The 15,908-nt window shown below is 31.9% G+C and overlaps 1 protein-coding gene across 1 annotated transcript; it reads right to left on the minus strand.

Moving 5' to 3' along the window:
- Positions 1–5,507: 5,507 nt before the first annotated feature.
- On the minus strand, positions 5,508–13,122 carry LOC137927087 (uncharacterized). Its single transcript, XM_068770872.1, has 10 exons — positions 13,047–13,122; positions 12,455–12,614; positions 8,933–9,221; positions 8,453–8,518; positions 7,564–7,641; positions 7,451–7,477; positions 6,659–6,743; positions 6,536–6,588; positions 6,164–6,300; positions 5,508–5,589 (listed from the first exon to the last, which is right to left on the minus strand). The coding sequence occupies exons 1-10, from the start codon at positions 13,120–13,122 to the stop codon at positions 5,508–5,510; spliced, it is 1,053 nt and encodes a 350-aa protein (XP_068626973.1).
- Between the last annotated feature and the right edge of the window lie 2,786 nt (positions 13,123–15,908).

A 15,908-nucleotide genomic window follows, 5' to 3' on the forward strand; every position in this document is an offset into this window, starting at 1 on the left:
AGAAGTATCAACAAAGATTCTGACTTGTTTGCACAATAATCATTATTAATACAGCTAGAAGAGGAAGTATAAAGTTTTCCCTCCGTGTAAATTTAATTTAAATAAAATTACCGATTTTACTATGAGGGTATTTTCCTTTTAGCGAAATATGGAACATTAATCTTTAAAACCAACAAAGTAATACTTTCAAGTTTATACATAAACCAATAAAATGTTTAGACCGTTTGTGTATATTTCAAGTAAACCACAATTTTTTTTAATAATAAATGACGTCTAAGGAAAACAACTAATTTTTATAGCGTAAGGCAATATGCTTTTTTTTGTCTTCATCATTTTAGCCTTTCGCATTTCCAATACGACTGCTAGGAAGCGGCCTGCATTGAGCGTCATACGAGACTTTAACAAGGTCATATGTCCTTATATGTGTACGGTTTCCGCTGCGCAAGCCAACGCGAGGTCTTCACTCCCGAACCTAACATTTTTTTTCTTCTATAATTTTAAAAATATATTTATTTTATTATGTTTATCAAAGTCTGAAATGGTGATAACAATATGAAAAGGAAGATAATATTAGAAGGAATATATTTTCGACTTTCAAATTTTCTTAAACAACCCGTATAAAATACCACCTTTTAGAATGATGAAAATTAAAAATGTTTGCTGCATTTTCTGAAAGAGCTTTGTGAAAGAAATGTTTTAGGTTTTAAAAAAAAGGTCACACCGAGCACTCTTATGTTTTAGGTCATAATTTTTTCAAAGATTTATTTCGAATAGAAGCCACGCTACATCTAAACAGTCTAAACAAAATGTTATTCAATAAATTTTAATAATAAATACAATTATTTTAATTATAAAGGATTGTCAACAAAATTAACAATACTACATAAGTACAATCATAAAGTAATCAAAAACATACGACTGGCAACCAAAATATGACTTAAGCTATAAAAAAAAAAGAAATTTACGAAACTAAAAATCAAATCGACAATAAAATCATCTAACTACCAACCTATATATCATATCTAACTAAATACTATATACCTGAATCTAAACATCATTATAAATCTGAACTATTTATTAATTTTCTATTCAAAAACTAAAATCGAACAGTTGTAGTCGAGCTCCTACACAGGAGTGTGACTTGTGTTCGTAGGTCGCAGTTCGATGCCAGGGATGCAATCTTAAATAATCCACATTTTGTGCGTTAATTATGTCCTCTGCATACCATAATGCCACATTGTGATCGCCAACCCTGTTATGGTATATTTCCCTCTTGATATATTAGGGGCAGGTATATGCCTTACAGTGGAAGTCTATGGGCTGAAACATGAACTATTTATTTAATATTATAGTCATAGAATTATGTGTAAAAGTTAAACTAAGTTTTAACTGAAATTCGTTATTTTCAACCTATTTATTGCAGTAAGACTAAACCCTCGTTATTTATCCTTAAAGGTTACTTTAAATATGGGACTAATACTGTTGCAACTGAATTTAATATTTTTGTTAAAAATATTGTTTTATTGTATAAATAATTGATTTTAATATGAACTTCGAAAGATAATACTCGTTTATAACCGTTTTTTATGACTTTTATATTACTACTACTCAACACACCTTATGAATTAGTAAGTTGATATGGTAATGGGTCGGCTATGTAATACAGAACAGATATCCGCTGGGGTCTTAAAGTTCTAAAGTGCACGGCACCACGTAGACCACGGCAAGGGCAGCGTTAGGGTTATTGGTAGACGCTGGATGCAAGCTGCTTCCAACCAGTTCTGTTGAAAATATGGGGAAGGACGGTCTGATTATGGAAAGTAATTCTGTATATTTTTATGATTGTTATATTTCTGTTATCGTTCGATAAATACACCTCCTAAGCTTTGTGTACATTTTTATTTTTATTTACTTTTTGTCAAGCTTTAATTAAAATACGAAATAACTAAAAGTGCAGCACAAACAGAAATAAATAAAAATACAAAACAAACTTCATCTGTATTCATTTGCGATTTAAAAAGTAAAAAATAAAAATGTACATGAAACTGAGGCGCTTTTCAATTCGGACGAATTACCGAGTGTATTGTGTTCCCGTATTCAATGTAAAACGTGAATAATTCAAAGAACGTTTAAGTGCAATTAAAAATCGTACTATTTGTATTTAAATTTATATGAAACTGAGATGACGTTGATAAAGATTATTCAATGTAAACTATGCATTAATATTAACCCGTCTTCTTTATAATGTTAAATAAACGAAAAAAAAGATAAAAAAACAAAGTATTGCAAAATCAAGTACTATCTCACTTATTTAATAGACGTAATATCTAGGAAAAATGATGAATAAAAAACATGTGTTTCATGGTTTTCTTAAGAAATATCAAATAAAGTTATTGTCCTCCTCAGAGAGCCCAGTCTAGTTTTAACTGTCAACTGGCAAAATGCATTTTCCAATGATAAAAGAAATAGTTTCGCGTCTTTTTTAAATATTAAAAGTTATTTCCTGCGATAAAAATAGTTGTTACAGGTCAGTATTGAAAGCCGAATGTCTTGTATTTCTTTTTAATCAAATTTACATAGATGTTTTGACGATCAATCCACAAATAAACTAAATTATCAACATATCTACATCGATCATCGTCGAACACCTGATTTTATTACATTGCTAGTTTACTTTTAGTACGCAGAGATAACCTTAGAGTTTTTAATTTTGCTCAAATCCACCCCTTACTCGGAAATAACTTCAAAATAAATAACTTGTAAGTAGGATATCGATACTTGTATCAAAATAATTAAGATTGTTCATGTACGGCATGTATAATCTTTTAATTTTTATAAGGTTAATATCTGTACCTCATTTAGAAAATATTTTTATGTATTACTTTGTTGGGTTTGTGAGTTAATTTTTACTTTTATGTTATCAGGTATAGGGTTTGATTGGAAGGGAACCATGTATTTTATAATATGACGTCCTTTAAGTTTTATAGTGATTTTAAAGTTAACCGTGTTATGGTTTTACCCTTTTTCATTAGAATATTACAAATAATGTAGGTAAAGCTCTATTCAAAATGTTAATATATTGGGGAATGTAGTGAGTCATATTCCGAGCTTCGCTGCAACATCGGTTCAGAAATGAGTAGATTTGCAGTAGAACCCAGTTTAATGCCATAGTTCGATTAGTTGCTGTTGTTGTTGTTGTTGTCCGAAGTGGCAGTGGATGGAGCACATGGCTTATGCAACTTGTGCAACGGCCGTTTGGACCGAAAAGATCTCCAATATGGACCACCTGTCGATAGACAAGGAGTAGGTGGACTGATGACGTAGTCAAGTTCGCGGAAAGACGATGGTTGACAGCGCAATACCAGCTATTAAAGCGATCTTTGAAAGAGGCCTTTGCCTTAAATCGGCGGTTATCGGCTGAAATGATCATGGTGATAGAAGAGTCGTACGTTCAGTATACAATTATGTCGTTCATTGCGAGGTATTCGTTACATTATAAGTTAGCCAAATAATAAGTTAAGAACAACCTAAAAGAATCGAAGTTGTTCAAGTTTAAAGAAAATAGAGAAAACGTTGAAAACTCTACGCTGCTATTAAATGTGCAGGCAACGTGCTTGCATTCTACTAAAGAAGAAACAAGTGGCTACTAAGTAGCGGGAATGGCATCGTGAACGGAACAAAGTACTTCGAGCTCAAAAAATTGTTCGTTCCACACTGCAGCACAATTTAAACCTATATAAATTTCCAATGGATGAAATTTATGTCTTACATTTTTACAAAAGTCATCTCTTTGAACATGATTTTAATATTTATAAGTGATATAAACATTATTTTATTAAGTAAGCTGATCTGACAGACTTACTGTCAAAAGTTATTCTCCTGTAGCGGTGTAATAGATAAAAAATAACAACACTAGTGATAAGTGTTTTAATTTAATCTGCTAATTGTATTAAAAGGAAAAATAATGTTTGTTTAATATTTCCCTCGTTTCTTTACCATTTAATTGTTCCTTCGAACCTTCCTCATGTCTTAACGAAAATCTGAGAAAAAAATTAAATTGGTCTAGCAGTTCCCGAGTTTTCACTTATTATTAACGACACTTGGATTTTTTAAAACATAAATTTTATGGCGTCTTAAGTATTTAGGCTTTTTGTATCATGTTAAACAATATATAGATGTTTCAAATGTTTATATTGTCAAATTTAATTATTTTGCATGTATACAGAGTTCAATAAATATCTGATGGACCTGCAAAAAAATGGTTATTGGATTTAAGAAGTCGTGAGACGAAGGAAAATAAATTAAACGCCGGCGGCTGTAGATTTGTCGCTTCGCCGTTAAATTAACAACGAATTCGCTTCCAAAGTTAACAAAGCAAAACAATAGGCCTTTATTACGACTTCTTTTTTCAAATGAATGATCCACAACTGCTTTGTTATTTGTATTACATTTGCTTCGGCGAAATTGTTAAGAATTAGTATTCTTAAAATGAAATTGTCTGTTAATTTCAGCTTATAGTCTTTAACTTTATTGAAGTTAAGTAATTTTATTTGCAATATAATCTTATATGGTAAATTATCTTATAAAATACTTCATAAGTGTGACAATTAAAATATACTCATTTGTTCTGAGTTGTTTATAACTAAACTTAAAAAGATTAATTAGTAAAAGTATCTTTGCAAATTGTTAGTAATTTAATTATCAATAACTACTCTAACTTTCCATTGTTGAAACACTGATAAGTTTTTTATTTTGTCATCGGATAATGTGTTTCCCTCAATGCATCAACTTTGAAGTTAATTTGAATAGGACGCAGTATTCTTTCTCAATTCTTAAAACGCCAAATCAAAGTTTACGAGCTTTAATTTTGGACGCCCCTATCTATGTCAATGTAAACCTGGTAAGATTTACAATATGTATTATTGTCTTTTGAGAAATCATAAGAAGACTACATGGCCGATAGGGTAAGACTGTCTAGTTATGCACTATAATATGAGCGCTGTACAGATGTATTACACGTATTGACATTATAAGTATTGCAAAGTAATTTTGTGTGGCTAAATTAGTGTGCTGACTATGCACCGTTTTAATGGATTCTTTACCCAGCAAAAATGAAGAAGATATCTATTTTTAACGGCTTTATTAAGACTCATATGTTTTTGAGTTAAGTAGAACCTTTTCGTAATTTTTACCGTTAAATTTTGTATTGATTTAAGCTTCAAACTTTATTAGTCTGAGGCTTCAGAATTATATAGTGCTAAATATAAAACATATCAATATTTTCACGATTCACTTCTTACGTATAATTCATATTACAGATGATGGACTTAATGATGGCGCCATGCATTGATACGCAAGCATGGAATAGGTTATGATAGGCAAGATTATTTATTTTAAAATCTTGGTTTTTTCCTGGCCTTGTCGCTATGAGTAAACTTTATTGATGTATGAAAATAAGTAAAACGATGTAAATGTAATAACATAGTGTTATATTTGTTTGATGAATGTTAAAAATATTTTTCCGTGTTGATATCGGCCAGACTTCCTTCGCAGCAATTTGTGCAACAGTTTAATTCCGTTCCTCGACCACTGAAAATAAAATGTACTATAAATGCCCGATTTCGGGTTAAATGATAGGTGTGTATTGCGTAAAATAATTGCGTGATTCTTATCCTCAATGTTTATACTCTGTGTACAGAATTTAAAATTCAGTCGCATTAATTTTCAATACAAGCTGTTTGGTTAACCTATGCTTCATATGATGAAAAAGTCTTTTGAACGAATTTTATTACTGTGTGCCATGATGTGGGCCGATTTTAGGTGAATATCGCAGCGTTTACATTTTTTCCCAGAGATTTCCCAAGCAGCCACCAGCGTCTAGTATCTTTCGTCTAATCACGAAGTGGATGGACGTCATTCGCTGCGCTTACCAGACGCTTATCTATATATATGTATAACGACATTTGGGTGTTACCAGATGGCACCAATCATACAAAATACAAACCAAACATTCGCTAATATTCCTGAATTAATACAGTAGTGGTTACTCCGACACAAGTCATCCTAGACATGAAAGAATTGTGTTATCTAATATAATTTCATTTGTGTACATGGGGTATAGTCAATTTTTATATGCTTAAGTATTTTTTTATATGAAGCTTACGGTAAATTCTCAGCAATCCACGAGCAGAAACAGCTAATCTTCGTACCAACAATGATGTGTTCGATATCATTAGAGATGTCTCCAGCCGCCACAGCCACAAGATGATTTCGATGTATGGTGAGAGCTCCATAATTACCCTTGAAACGTTGTATCGAAAAATCTTAATCCAGATTATTACTTAAATAAGGTTAAGGCGATGACAGAAAAACTGGTAGCGGTCAATTTTGAATAAAAAGAAACATGTCATAAGTTTAAAAAGACTAGATGTAAACGGTACACTTTGATCTTATAAACAGTAAATTGGGATGTTTTAAAGCTAGAATATATTTAAAGTAGATTTACATTGTTTAATAATTTATTTTATATATTTACCTGAATTTTATTTGGCTTCATGATCGTGTAACAGACAATTTTAGTTTCATCTACTAAAAATTATTAATATATGATTAATTGTGGTTATAATTTAACGAATTATCCGTTATTTTAAATTCTTACCAATTTGTAGTTTTAATTTAAGCACCATCTGTCTGCATACATGAGGTTCAAATATAGAATACTCTTCCGTATATAATGTGCTTAGCTGTGAACATTAGAGGGTTTGTATTTAACCTTATGTTAAAAATGATTTAAAGAATGAACCCGTCTAAATTTTGCGTACTAATTTTCATAAGTCAGAAATATTTTATAATAATGAATATAAAGTAAACAAAGGTGTGAGAAGTTGTAACCCAGTGCGGACTGTGACTACCGATCGTAGGTTGGATTATATTCGCCGGATGCAATCTTGCATAATTTACATTTTGTACATTAATAACATATAAAATAATTGTTGCAATCGCCACTGCTAACAAACAATTTTCGAAAAGATGGCAGTAGCGTCCCCTGCGTGCCATAATACCACACTGCAATCGCTAACCTGCCTGCCAAGCGTGGCGATTATGGTATATAGCCTAGCCTAGCAAAGCAATGGGCGTCTATGGACTGAAACGACGACGACGAAACATGGCATCATGGACATTTTTCAGTGGCCTGTTTTTAGGTGTGAATATTTAAAGACTGTGATCATGAGATCAAGGGCCATTTTACTTTCCATTCATATTATGTATAAACGATAGATAGATTTGCTTTCCGCAATGTTTACCTTTACAAATTATGTTTTAATATTTGTTATATATTTTTTTGTTTAACTGGTACATATCGACTTTAAAATTGAATTTGATTTTAGAAATTAAGTATTTAATATTTACTTTTGAGGTTAAGATTCGTGTAATTAATTATATTACGTACCTGGTTTATTGCCTTAGTTGTGAGTCCCTGTAAATAAAAAATAAACGTTTATTATTAATTAATGACAAAATAAACGTCGTATATCGTCGTACTTGAAAATACATTATACTCACAGATATATCTTCTTCAGAAGAAATAAATATCCTTTGAGTCATTTGTGAATGTGTTACTTTGTTATGATAGTGGCCCGCCTGGAACAGACGATTAAATAGATTAACAAAAATATAATTTAAAGAAGTCACGTTCAAAGGGGATTTTTGGGTGTGCTGGATATAGTCAAAACATATAAAATAGTATAGCGGCTATAAATAAAGAACTCTTAAATCTCAAATCACCATAACAACTCAAATATTCTGTGATGATAACCAGAAAATAAGAATTAATAACTCCTCAAAAATATTAGGTGATTAAATCGGTATATCCGATATATGAACATAAACAAGGCTTTGGTCTTGTTAAGTTATCTCGTGAAACACATGTACTATATAGTTATAATATTTATAAATATGTATTATTTGTTTATCTATGTAGAAGCGGATCTTCAATAAAATAAAAAAACCGGTAGGCGGTAAAACTGCAATAAAAGAATTCTTTCTCTCAATTTTCTAACAAACAAATGAATGAATTTCTTTAAAACGGTAGAAATACATCGGTGAGATATTTTGCAAAAAATATGATAGTACTTTCATATAGTTTTTAGCCCATAGACGCTAATTACAAGCCTCCTCCAAAGAAATCAATGGGGGATATAAAATAATTACCATAATTTGCAGGCGCGTCAGTGATCGCAGTATGATACGTTGGAACGCAGAGGACACTACTGCTGATCCTCTGGAAACTTCTTTTCTGAGCAGTGGCAATCCTTTATAATTAATGCATAAAGTGGGAATTATATAGGACTGTATTCCGAGAATCAAACCCGCGACCTACGATCGTATCAGTCCTCTACCGCTATTCATATATACGGACTTAATATATTAACAATAAGAAAAAAATTATCACCTCTTCCGAAGAGTCGGAGCAGCTATCGCTGTGATATGGTTTCATGGTTGTTGTTGTCGTTATCGCCTATATAAAAATAGATAGGGTATGTAAGGTGAATATTCATGTTCTACATAAAGAATTGATAAGTGATTCGACCAAATATATCTAAAGAAAAACTTTTTTTAAAGGAACTTGGAAATTTTAATAATATCTATATCTAGATGAAGTTATTTTTACTTTGCAAAGCCAACTTGAGTCAATATTTCTTGGGATTTAAGGTTTTGGTGTGGAGACAACAGACCGTCAAGCACAGTGTAGGACGTCCGATGCATGGTGAACAGACCTTATAAAGGTGTTTGGAAGAAGTTGGATGTGAGCCGCTTCTAACTGATCTTAATGGATATCTACGGGCAGGCCGCTGTTTAACAGTGGACGTCCAGTGATCGAAATGATGATGATGATAATGATATTACAATAAGAATAACAAATGTAACTTACATTATTCTTGGTCATCTGATTCCAATTGATCACAGTTACGTTTGAATGTACGGACGTAAATGAATTTCCATCCGCTAAAGGTATAATATTACCAGGTTTATCCGACATCATCCCAGAAAATGTGTACACCATTGCTAAATCAGCTGACCACTGTTTATAATCAGGGTGCAGTAGAACACGTTCAATAGGTAAATACTGTTCGTAACCAGAATCGAACATTTGTTTTGTTCCTATGATCACGAAAGAACCAGTGAGCTCCGGTTGTACAGATCTTAATGTTTTCATTTCACTACAATTAAAATAAAGTGATACATAAATTTTGAAATTATATATTTTTTATACACCTATACCGTTCGCTTGTTACTGGCCAGTTTGGAATTTTTTTTTTTGTGTTAAACTTGCACGTTCGAATTCAAATTGGAAATCCAATTTTAAATTGAACACATTAGTAAGACAGTCGCTGCCGTTGTATTCGAGTCGATTTTTTAAATAGTATACGATTTTAAATAGTTTCTGTATATATGTAATATATAACACATCGATCTCTTCTGGTTTTAAAAATCTTTTCATATTTTCTATCAAACTGGGTTCAACTTCTCATTCTTTCCACGTACACAAATAGCCAGTGTAAATAATTCTCTGTAGATAGTAATATAAAATAAAGAACGAATACGAAAAGCTTAAAATTACAATAATTGTTCTAAAAGATTTCTGTATGACCTTTTTCCTTTGTATTTATTTTAACCAAGGTTTCAGCTTTGAGTTATATTTAGGCTTTTTAATTATTAATGTAAAGAGTTAAAAGAAAGAATAGATAGAAATTACGTTTATAATAATCATAAAAGAAAAAAAGGTTCGCTGTAAAAACATAATCTATATATAAAAGGGATTTAATTCAACTTTTCAAAAGGCTCATTACATTATACGAAAAAGTCAATAGGGAGAAATAATGATTTATAAGAAATGATGTTATTATCTATTTACAGGGCTGATTGAAAATAGGTGTAAAAGCTTTAAAGCTTTTTGCCGATAAACGATCTGCATATTCACCATTCTAAGCTTTCACACATATTAACAATCACCATGTATATTTAAGGAGATTTACACCTACGTACTGATTCGCATAAATAATAAATAGATCGTCATTAAATTCCTTCACGGAGCACAGGTCAGTTGAGTTTTTTCTTAAATTCGTAAGGGGTTTGAAGATGGAATCTCATAAGAAGGCTTGGAGTTTTGCTGCAAGACCGTATCACAGACCCGCAAAAAAAAGCAAGAACACCACATAAGTGTAACAATTATTCATCTGAAGTGGAAGTGGGCGGTGTATATCGCTCGTTCAACAGACGTCCCTTGGGGCTGCAAGATTGATAGAAGAAAAGAAGAGATCATAATTGAACAGAGATCATAAAGGAAGAACAACCAACGTCGCGGTGACCTCGGTCATCGACGTAGTACGAATAATTACTCGTCTGGAATGGCAGAAGGCGGGAGACTTTGTCAGCTCCATTGGCCATCTCTAACCAATGGCCTTTGTGGACTCACGACATAGTTAAGGTGGCGCGAAATATCTGTATGCGGGCAGCGTTAGAGGAACGTTCATTTAAAAATGTATACTCTCAAACTAAAATTCTTATAGGTAAAAAACTTAGCCAGGATATTTTTTTAACATATTAAAATAACTATACAAAATGGATTTAATGAAATAACACCCACAATAGCGAGGGCGAGTATCTAGTTAATTATATAACGCATCTTACAAAAAAAATTGAAAATGTAATATGGTGATTAGAGGTATATAAAATGCAATACTGACAAGCAGTGTGCGGCAGTAAGAACTACGTTGTCATGAATGATTGCTCCCGTGCAGTTTCTTCTCGATCCATCGCTAAACAGTATTCTGTAAAAATATAAAGGAATTAGTTTCTGTGTCAACTGGGACCTTAAGATATGATCTGATTGTTGATTTTAAATGCTCTCTGTAACTAACTGCCTATAAAAATAAAATTTAGACATTTGATCACACCGTGATCTTATATTTTTATCTACAAAATCATACATAAATATATAGTAAATAAATTATTAACAAAGAGTTAATAAAGAGCAATAATTACCTACTTAAGCAATAGTTGCCCAGTGGTAAAGGACTGAGGTTTGCGATCGTAGGTCACGGAATCAAATCCCAGGTCTATTATTAGGTATGTTATAAAATTCAGCTTCAGTTCATTAGTTATACAGAATTATCACAAACTAATTTCCAGATGATGGGCAGCAGCGTTCTCCGTGTACTAAAACAGTACACTGCGATCGCCAACCTGCCTGCCACGAGTTGCGATTATGGTATATACCCCAATAGATATCTTTGGGGGAGCTCTGTACATTGCAGTGAGACGACAAACTACTATGATTAAGGTGTGTAGTTAGAAATAATTGTTCATCTGATTTTTATTTTTATAAATTATTTTTATCTAGCGCATATTGTAGTTGCCAGTGATACAAATTGCAATTAGTGGAGTATTTTTTATTACTTTGTCATCGAACCGTTATTCAAGCATTATTTTTTATTCTAATAATTAGGGCAAAAGTTATTTTTATTTTGCTTTTTGCAAATAATACTTTACTTTATGTCACAGAGTGAAATATGTGTAAATAGTTGAACAAATAATTGAGCAGTGACCGTATTTGCTACTTTGAAAGAATATTTATAGATACTCCTTGATAATTGTGTAATATCTTATAAATATACTATGTTAGAGTTGTTAGAAGCCATTGGATTCCGGCCGATTCCAATTGATCCTATAATATTTCTATGGATGGGGCCTATGTCTAGCAGTGGACGTCTTGTGGCAAAAATAGTGTTGATGATAATGATGAAACTATAGTAAATTAAATGTTAATATGGTTACGGTTCATTTTATTACCATTACATTGAATGTTTATATAAAAATTAACACGGTCGATTAATTTGGCGGAAGTCCAACATAAACTTTTCGTAGTCTCCGCAAAGGAAGGATAAAGGATTTTACCATGAGACAATAAAGGCAGTGGATAGCCCCGGAAAAATCTTTGAAAAAACTATTTCACGTAATAATAAAATGATTGCTAACTATTCGTTAAAAACTAAAACAATTTTTTCCACACTTTTCCACACGTTTCTCGTAATATGATAGCAAATTGTTACTTATCTATTTTTATACTTTCATGTTACCGTAAGTAACTCGTTTATTAAAAACAGCCCAAAAACATGGTATTATGTCCTGATTTTGTAAAGTAATAGTACTTTTTTTGACCCGTGTACTCAAAGTTACTACACCCAACTTTAATGCCCCAGCGTCTTGGAGTAGAGTTGCAGCTTTTTGAGGTTGGAGGAGGGCTTCCTCTGACCTTTCAAATCTCTGGGATTCTCTACGCATGAGGAGCTTTGATGTTCTGGTCTAGCAACTATCTTATTTATCACTTGATTTTAGTTTAACATTGATCTATAGGAAACAATGAAAAATTGTATGGTGTAAAGATAATTACTCTATCAGGGCTACGAAAGTATAGTTGTCATCTGAAAAGACGATGTTATCGGGTTCTTTGTGTTTAGGGGTTGCTTGCTCCTGTATCTGATGCGCAGTCGGATGGTGATGGTGATGTTCATGATGTAATTTGCCGTCGTCGTGTGTCACATAAATTGTTCCTGTAATTTAGTAGAAAACGAAGTTAGAGGTGTGTTTAGAAGAGCAATTGTTCATACTTTTATAAACAGAATCTTATATTTGGATGAATAATGACACATATACATAAAGCTCATTAATTGTGGAGGCGGCTGTCATTCTTTACCAATAGAGAAATTGGTGAAAGAAACTATTTCATACAACTAATTTATTTTCAGAAATTCTACTGCAGCACAAACCGGTAAAAGTATATAGGAATCAGTGTCGCTCGATTAAAAAATAATTCAATATATTTCTAACGTTCGGTCGTAAACTTTAGTTTCGCACTTAAACTTGAGTCAGCAGAATGGTACTTCAGTTTATAATCGAATAGTTCAATGTTGACAATAATACCAATCAGAAAGCTGATAAAAATTGTGTTCTTGTATTGTGTGTATCATCATAGCAAGGCCTACTGCAAGGCATAGGCTTCTCCCAAAGATATCTATAAGGACGTAGCATAATCGCAACGTCTGGCAGGCGGGTTTGCATTGTGGTACTATGGTACCCGAGCTCGCTGCTGCTCTTCCTCTGAAAACTTGTTTGTGAGCAGTGGCAATATTATTATAATTAATGCAGAGATTGTTAATTATATGACTTTGTATTTCAGGAATTGAACTCACGACCTACTATTTATTTTTATACAAATAATAATTTTATCTTAAAATCCTACCATATGTCTTGATTTGCGACTAAAAGCGGCCGGCCATAAATATACAACAAAAAGAAAGTAAAAAAATTTGAGAGCTTTACTGAAAATCGGCGCTGTAGTATGAATTGGCTGAACGTAGCTAAGTAAGAGTTCCCATTGTTGATAAATTTATAACGTCTTACCTTTTTTAAAAAAAAGAATTTGGTACAAAAGTGCTTTTCATAATTAGCCATACATTGACTTTTACGTAAATTCCCATCCTAGCATTACTTCTTTTCAATGGTTTGCGAAAAGTTGAAATACGTGTGCTATCATATCATATCGTAAGGACCGCTGTACCGTGCATTAGGTACAACGGTTTCGGTAGAACTTATAATGAATTTCATGCATGATATTACTAAAAACATTGCAAAACTATCAAACAATACGACATGTTTGCGAGATGCTTAGTCACTTACGTGAAAGGTTATCTTAGTAATAATAAATAAAATTTGTACTCTAATTTATTTAACAACAATAATAATTCTTGGCTTTTTACCTAATACTTTTGTGTTAAAATAGTTCAGTATAAGTTAAAATTACTTAGTTCATGTACAAACTATTATTTTATGTATTATATAGGTAATAAATACTTAGTACCGTGTACATTATAATACCGCCAATTTTAGTATATCTGACGATGCCTATAAACCGTAATTATAACATTTTTATAATTCCTGGTAAACAACTCTGATTCAGTGCAGTGTTTTCAAATCTTACAACTATGATTTATACCACAGTATATTTCTTTATTTATTGTACCAAATGGATATTATTATTTGTTCCACGGTAATAGGTAAATATACCTATTACTGTGGTACAATGAATATCTTTTTTTAAATAAGATATCTTGTCATTATTCTTATTAGCCGATAAACGCCCACTGCAAGGCATTGGCCTTCCCCAAAATCGCTACAATGATCGGTCTTGCGCTGCCCGCATCTAGGGCTTACAATACCGGAATTCCGGACGATTTTTGTCCGGTATTCAAAACCGGTATTTCGGTAGTACATTATTTGATGAAAATTGAATTTATGCACAACATAAATCCAATTAAAAATAATGTTAATTAATTACAATTTTTTTAAGATGTACAAACAATTTAATTGTATTAAAATGTGTATTGGGCACATTTATTACATACACGGAGCCGATAAGCGAGTATGGCTCCATCGAGAAGCAACGGTGTCGGCAACTTAGTGCGATTGTTTGTTTTACGTCTACTGCCCAATGAATAGGTGTCGTTTAAACAAATACATAAAGTATGCAACACGAAAATTATTAAATTGTTTAGATTAAATTGTTTCATTTTGCAAATCAGCTGTAGTGTTTATAAGTAAAAATTGAACGATTGATTGTTTATGTTTTTCAAGGGAGATATTTTAATAAACAAAACACACACAAGTTATTAATATTATTTCATAAATACTTACAATTTAATTATATTTTTTGCTTCTTTAATTATATAATGCCATACGAGACTATTATGTGTAAAGTGTAACATAGAATTTAATATGGGACTTCATATATTATTTGTTAACAAGTCAATATAGCAACTGTGGTAAGTAAAAATATAACTAGTAAATTTTTTATTAATAATACCGGTATCCCGGTATTTCAAATTACAAATATCAAATATCGGTATTAAGATTTTAGTTCGGTATTGTAAGCCCTACCCGCATCCAGCGGCTTCCGGCAACGAGGGGGCCTTCCTACGCCGCGTCTACCGTTTCGTGGTTGCCACTAGGGAACCTTCAAGGCCATTGGTTACCGTCGTGTCCCGTTCACTGCCATTTCAGACAAGTAATTATTCGTGCTACGCTGAAGACACTGAGACCTGCATACCTCCTCATATATGATTTTATGTCGTAGCGAAACTCTGAACACAGGCCTCTCCATTGCTCTCCGGGTGACCTTGAGCCATATTATTTGAATAATCGTAAGTGACTACGTAACAATATTTATTTACATCTATATTACTATTTAATTAACTTGAATATATTTTAAAACTTTTTTCCAGATAAACCTTATATGTAAAAATGAAAAATATAGCAGGCGGTCATCAAGTTCATAATTATCAACATATTAAATCATATAACATCAAATATGTATATAGTATATGTATTAAAATAGTATTATTATAAAACATAAACTACACAGTGAAGACTATGATATTGATAACATATTCACTAGTAATAATAATAATAATTATTAATTTCATCTAACCTGTTTTAGTAGGTAAGCGCTGACAATAAATTAAATGAAACCTTATAACAAAATGGAACACCGCAAAGCACACGACATTTTCGATTTTCAGAATTAATTTCATTTCTACGAATGTTTCCTTCTATTACGTTTCGTATTCAATTAAAACTTTATTGACTTCCGATAAACCACATGAAATTTGATGAGAAGTTAAAACAATTGATGAAATCAAATGTTTATTTTAGGTAATTTTACTTTATGTTTATGTTTCCAATTTAATAAATAAGCACTAAATAAATAGTGAGCATAAAAGTATTTACAATACAAAGTAAAGTAAATACAGAAGTACAGAATAGCTTGACGAATTAAAAAAAGACTCCTA

The sequence above is a fragment of the Battus philenor genome, unplaced genomic scaffold, assembly GCF_028537555.1.
Source record: "Battus philenor isolate CCGP_79_NKW_IND1 unplaced genomic scaffold, ilBatPhil1.0.hap1 SCAF_10, whole genome shotgun sequence".
NCBI lineage: Eukaryota > Metazoa > Arthropoda > Insecta > Lepidoptera > Papilionidae > Battus > Battus philenor.

What these genes read in the sequence shown, in the direction of transcription:
- LOC137927087 (XM_068770872.1), bottom strand. Translation starts at nt 13,122, where the DNA reads ATGCAAACCCGCCTGCCAGACGTTGCGATTATGCTACGTCCTTATAGA. An exon ending in GGAGAAGCCTATGCCTTGCA is followed by an intron (nt 12,615 to 13,046) that starts GTAGGCCTTGCT and finishes ACTAAATTACAG; the next exon opens with GAACAATTTATGTGACACAC. An exon ending in CTTCTGAAGAAGATATATCT is followed by an intron (nt 7,478 to 7,563) that starts GTGAGTATAATG and finishes TTTTATTTACAG; the next exon opens with GGACTCACAACTAAGGCAAT.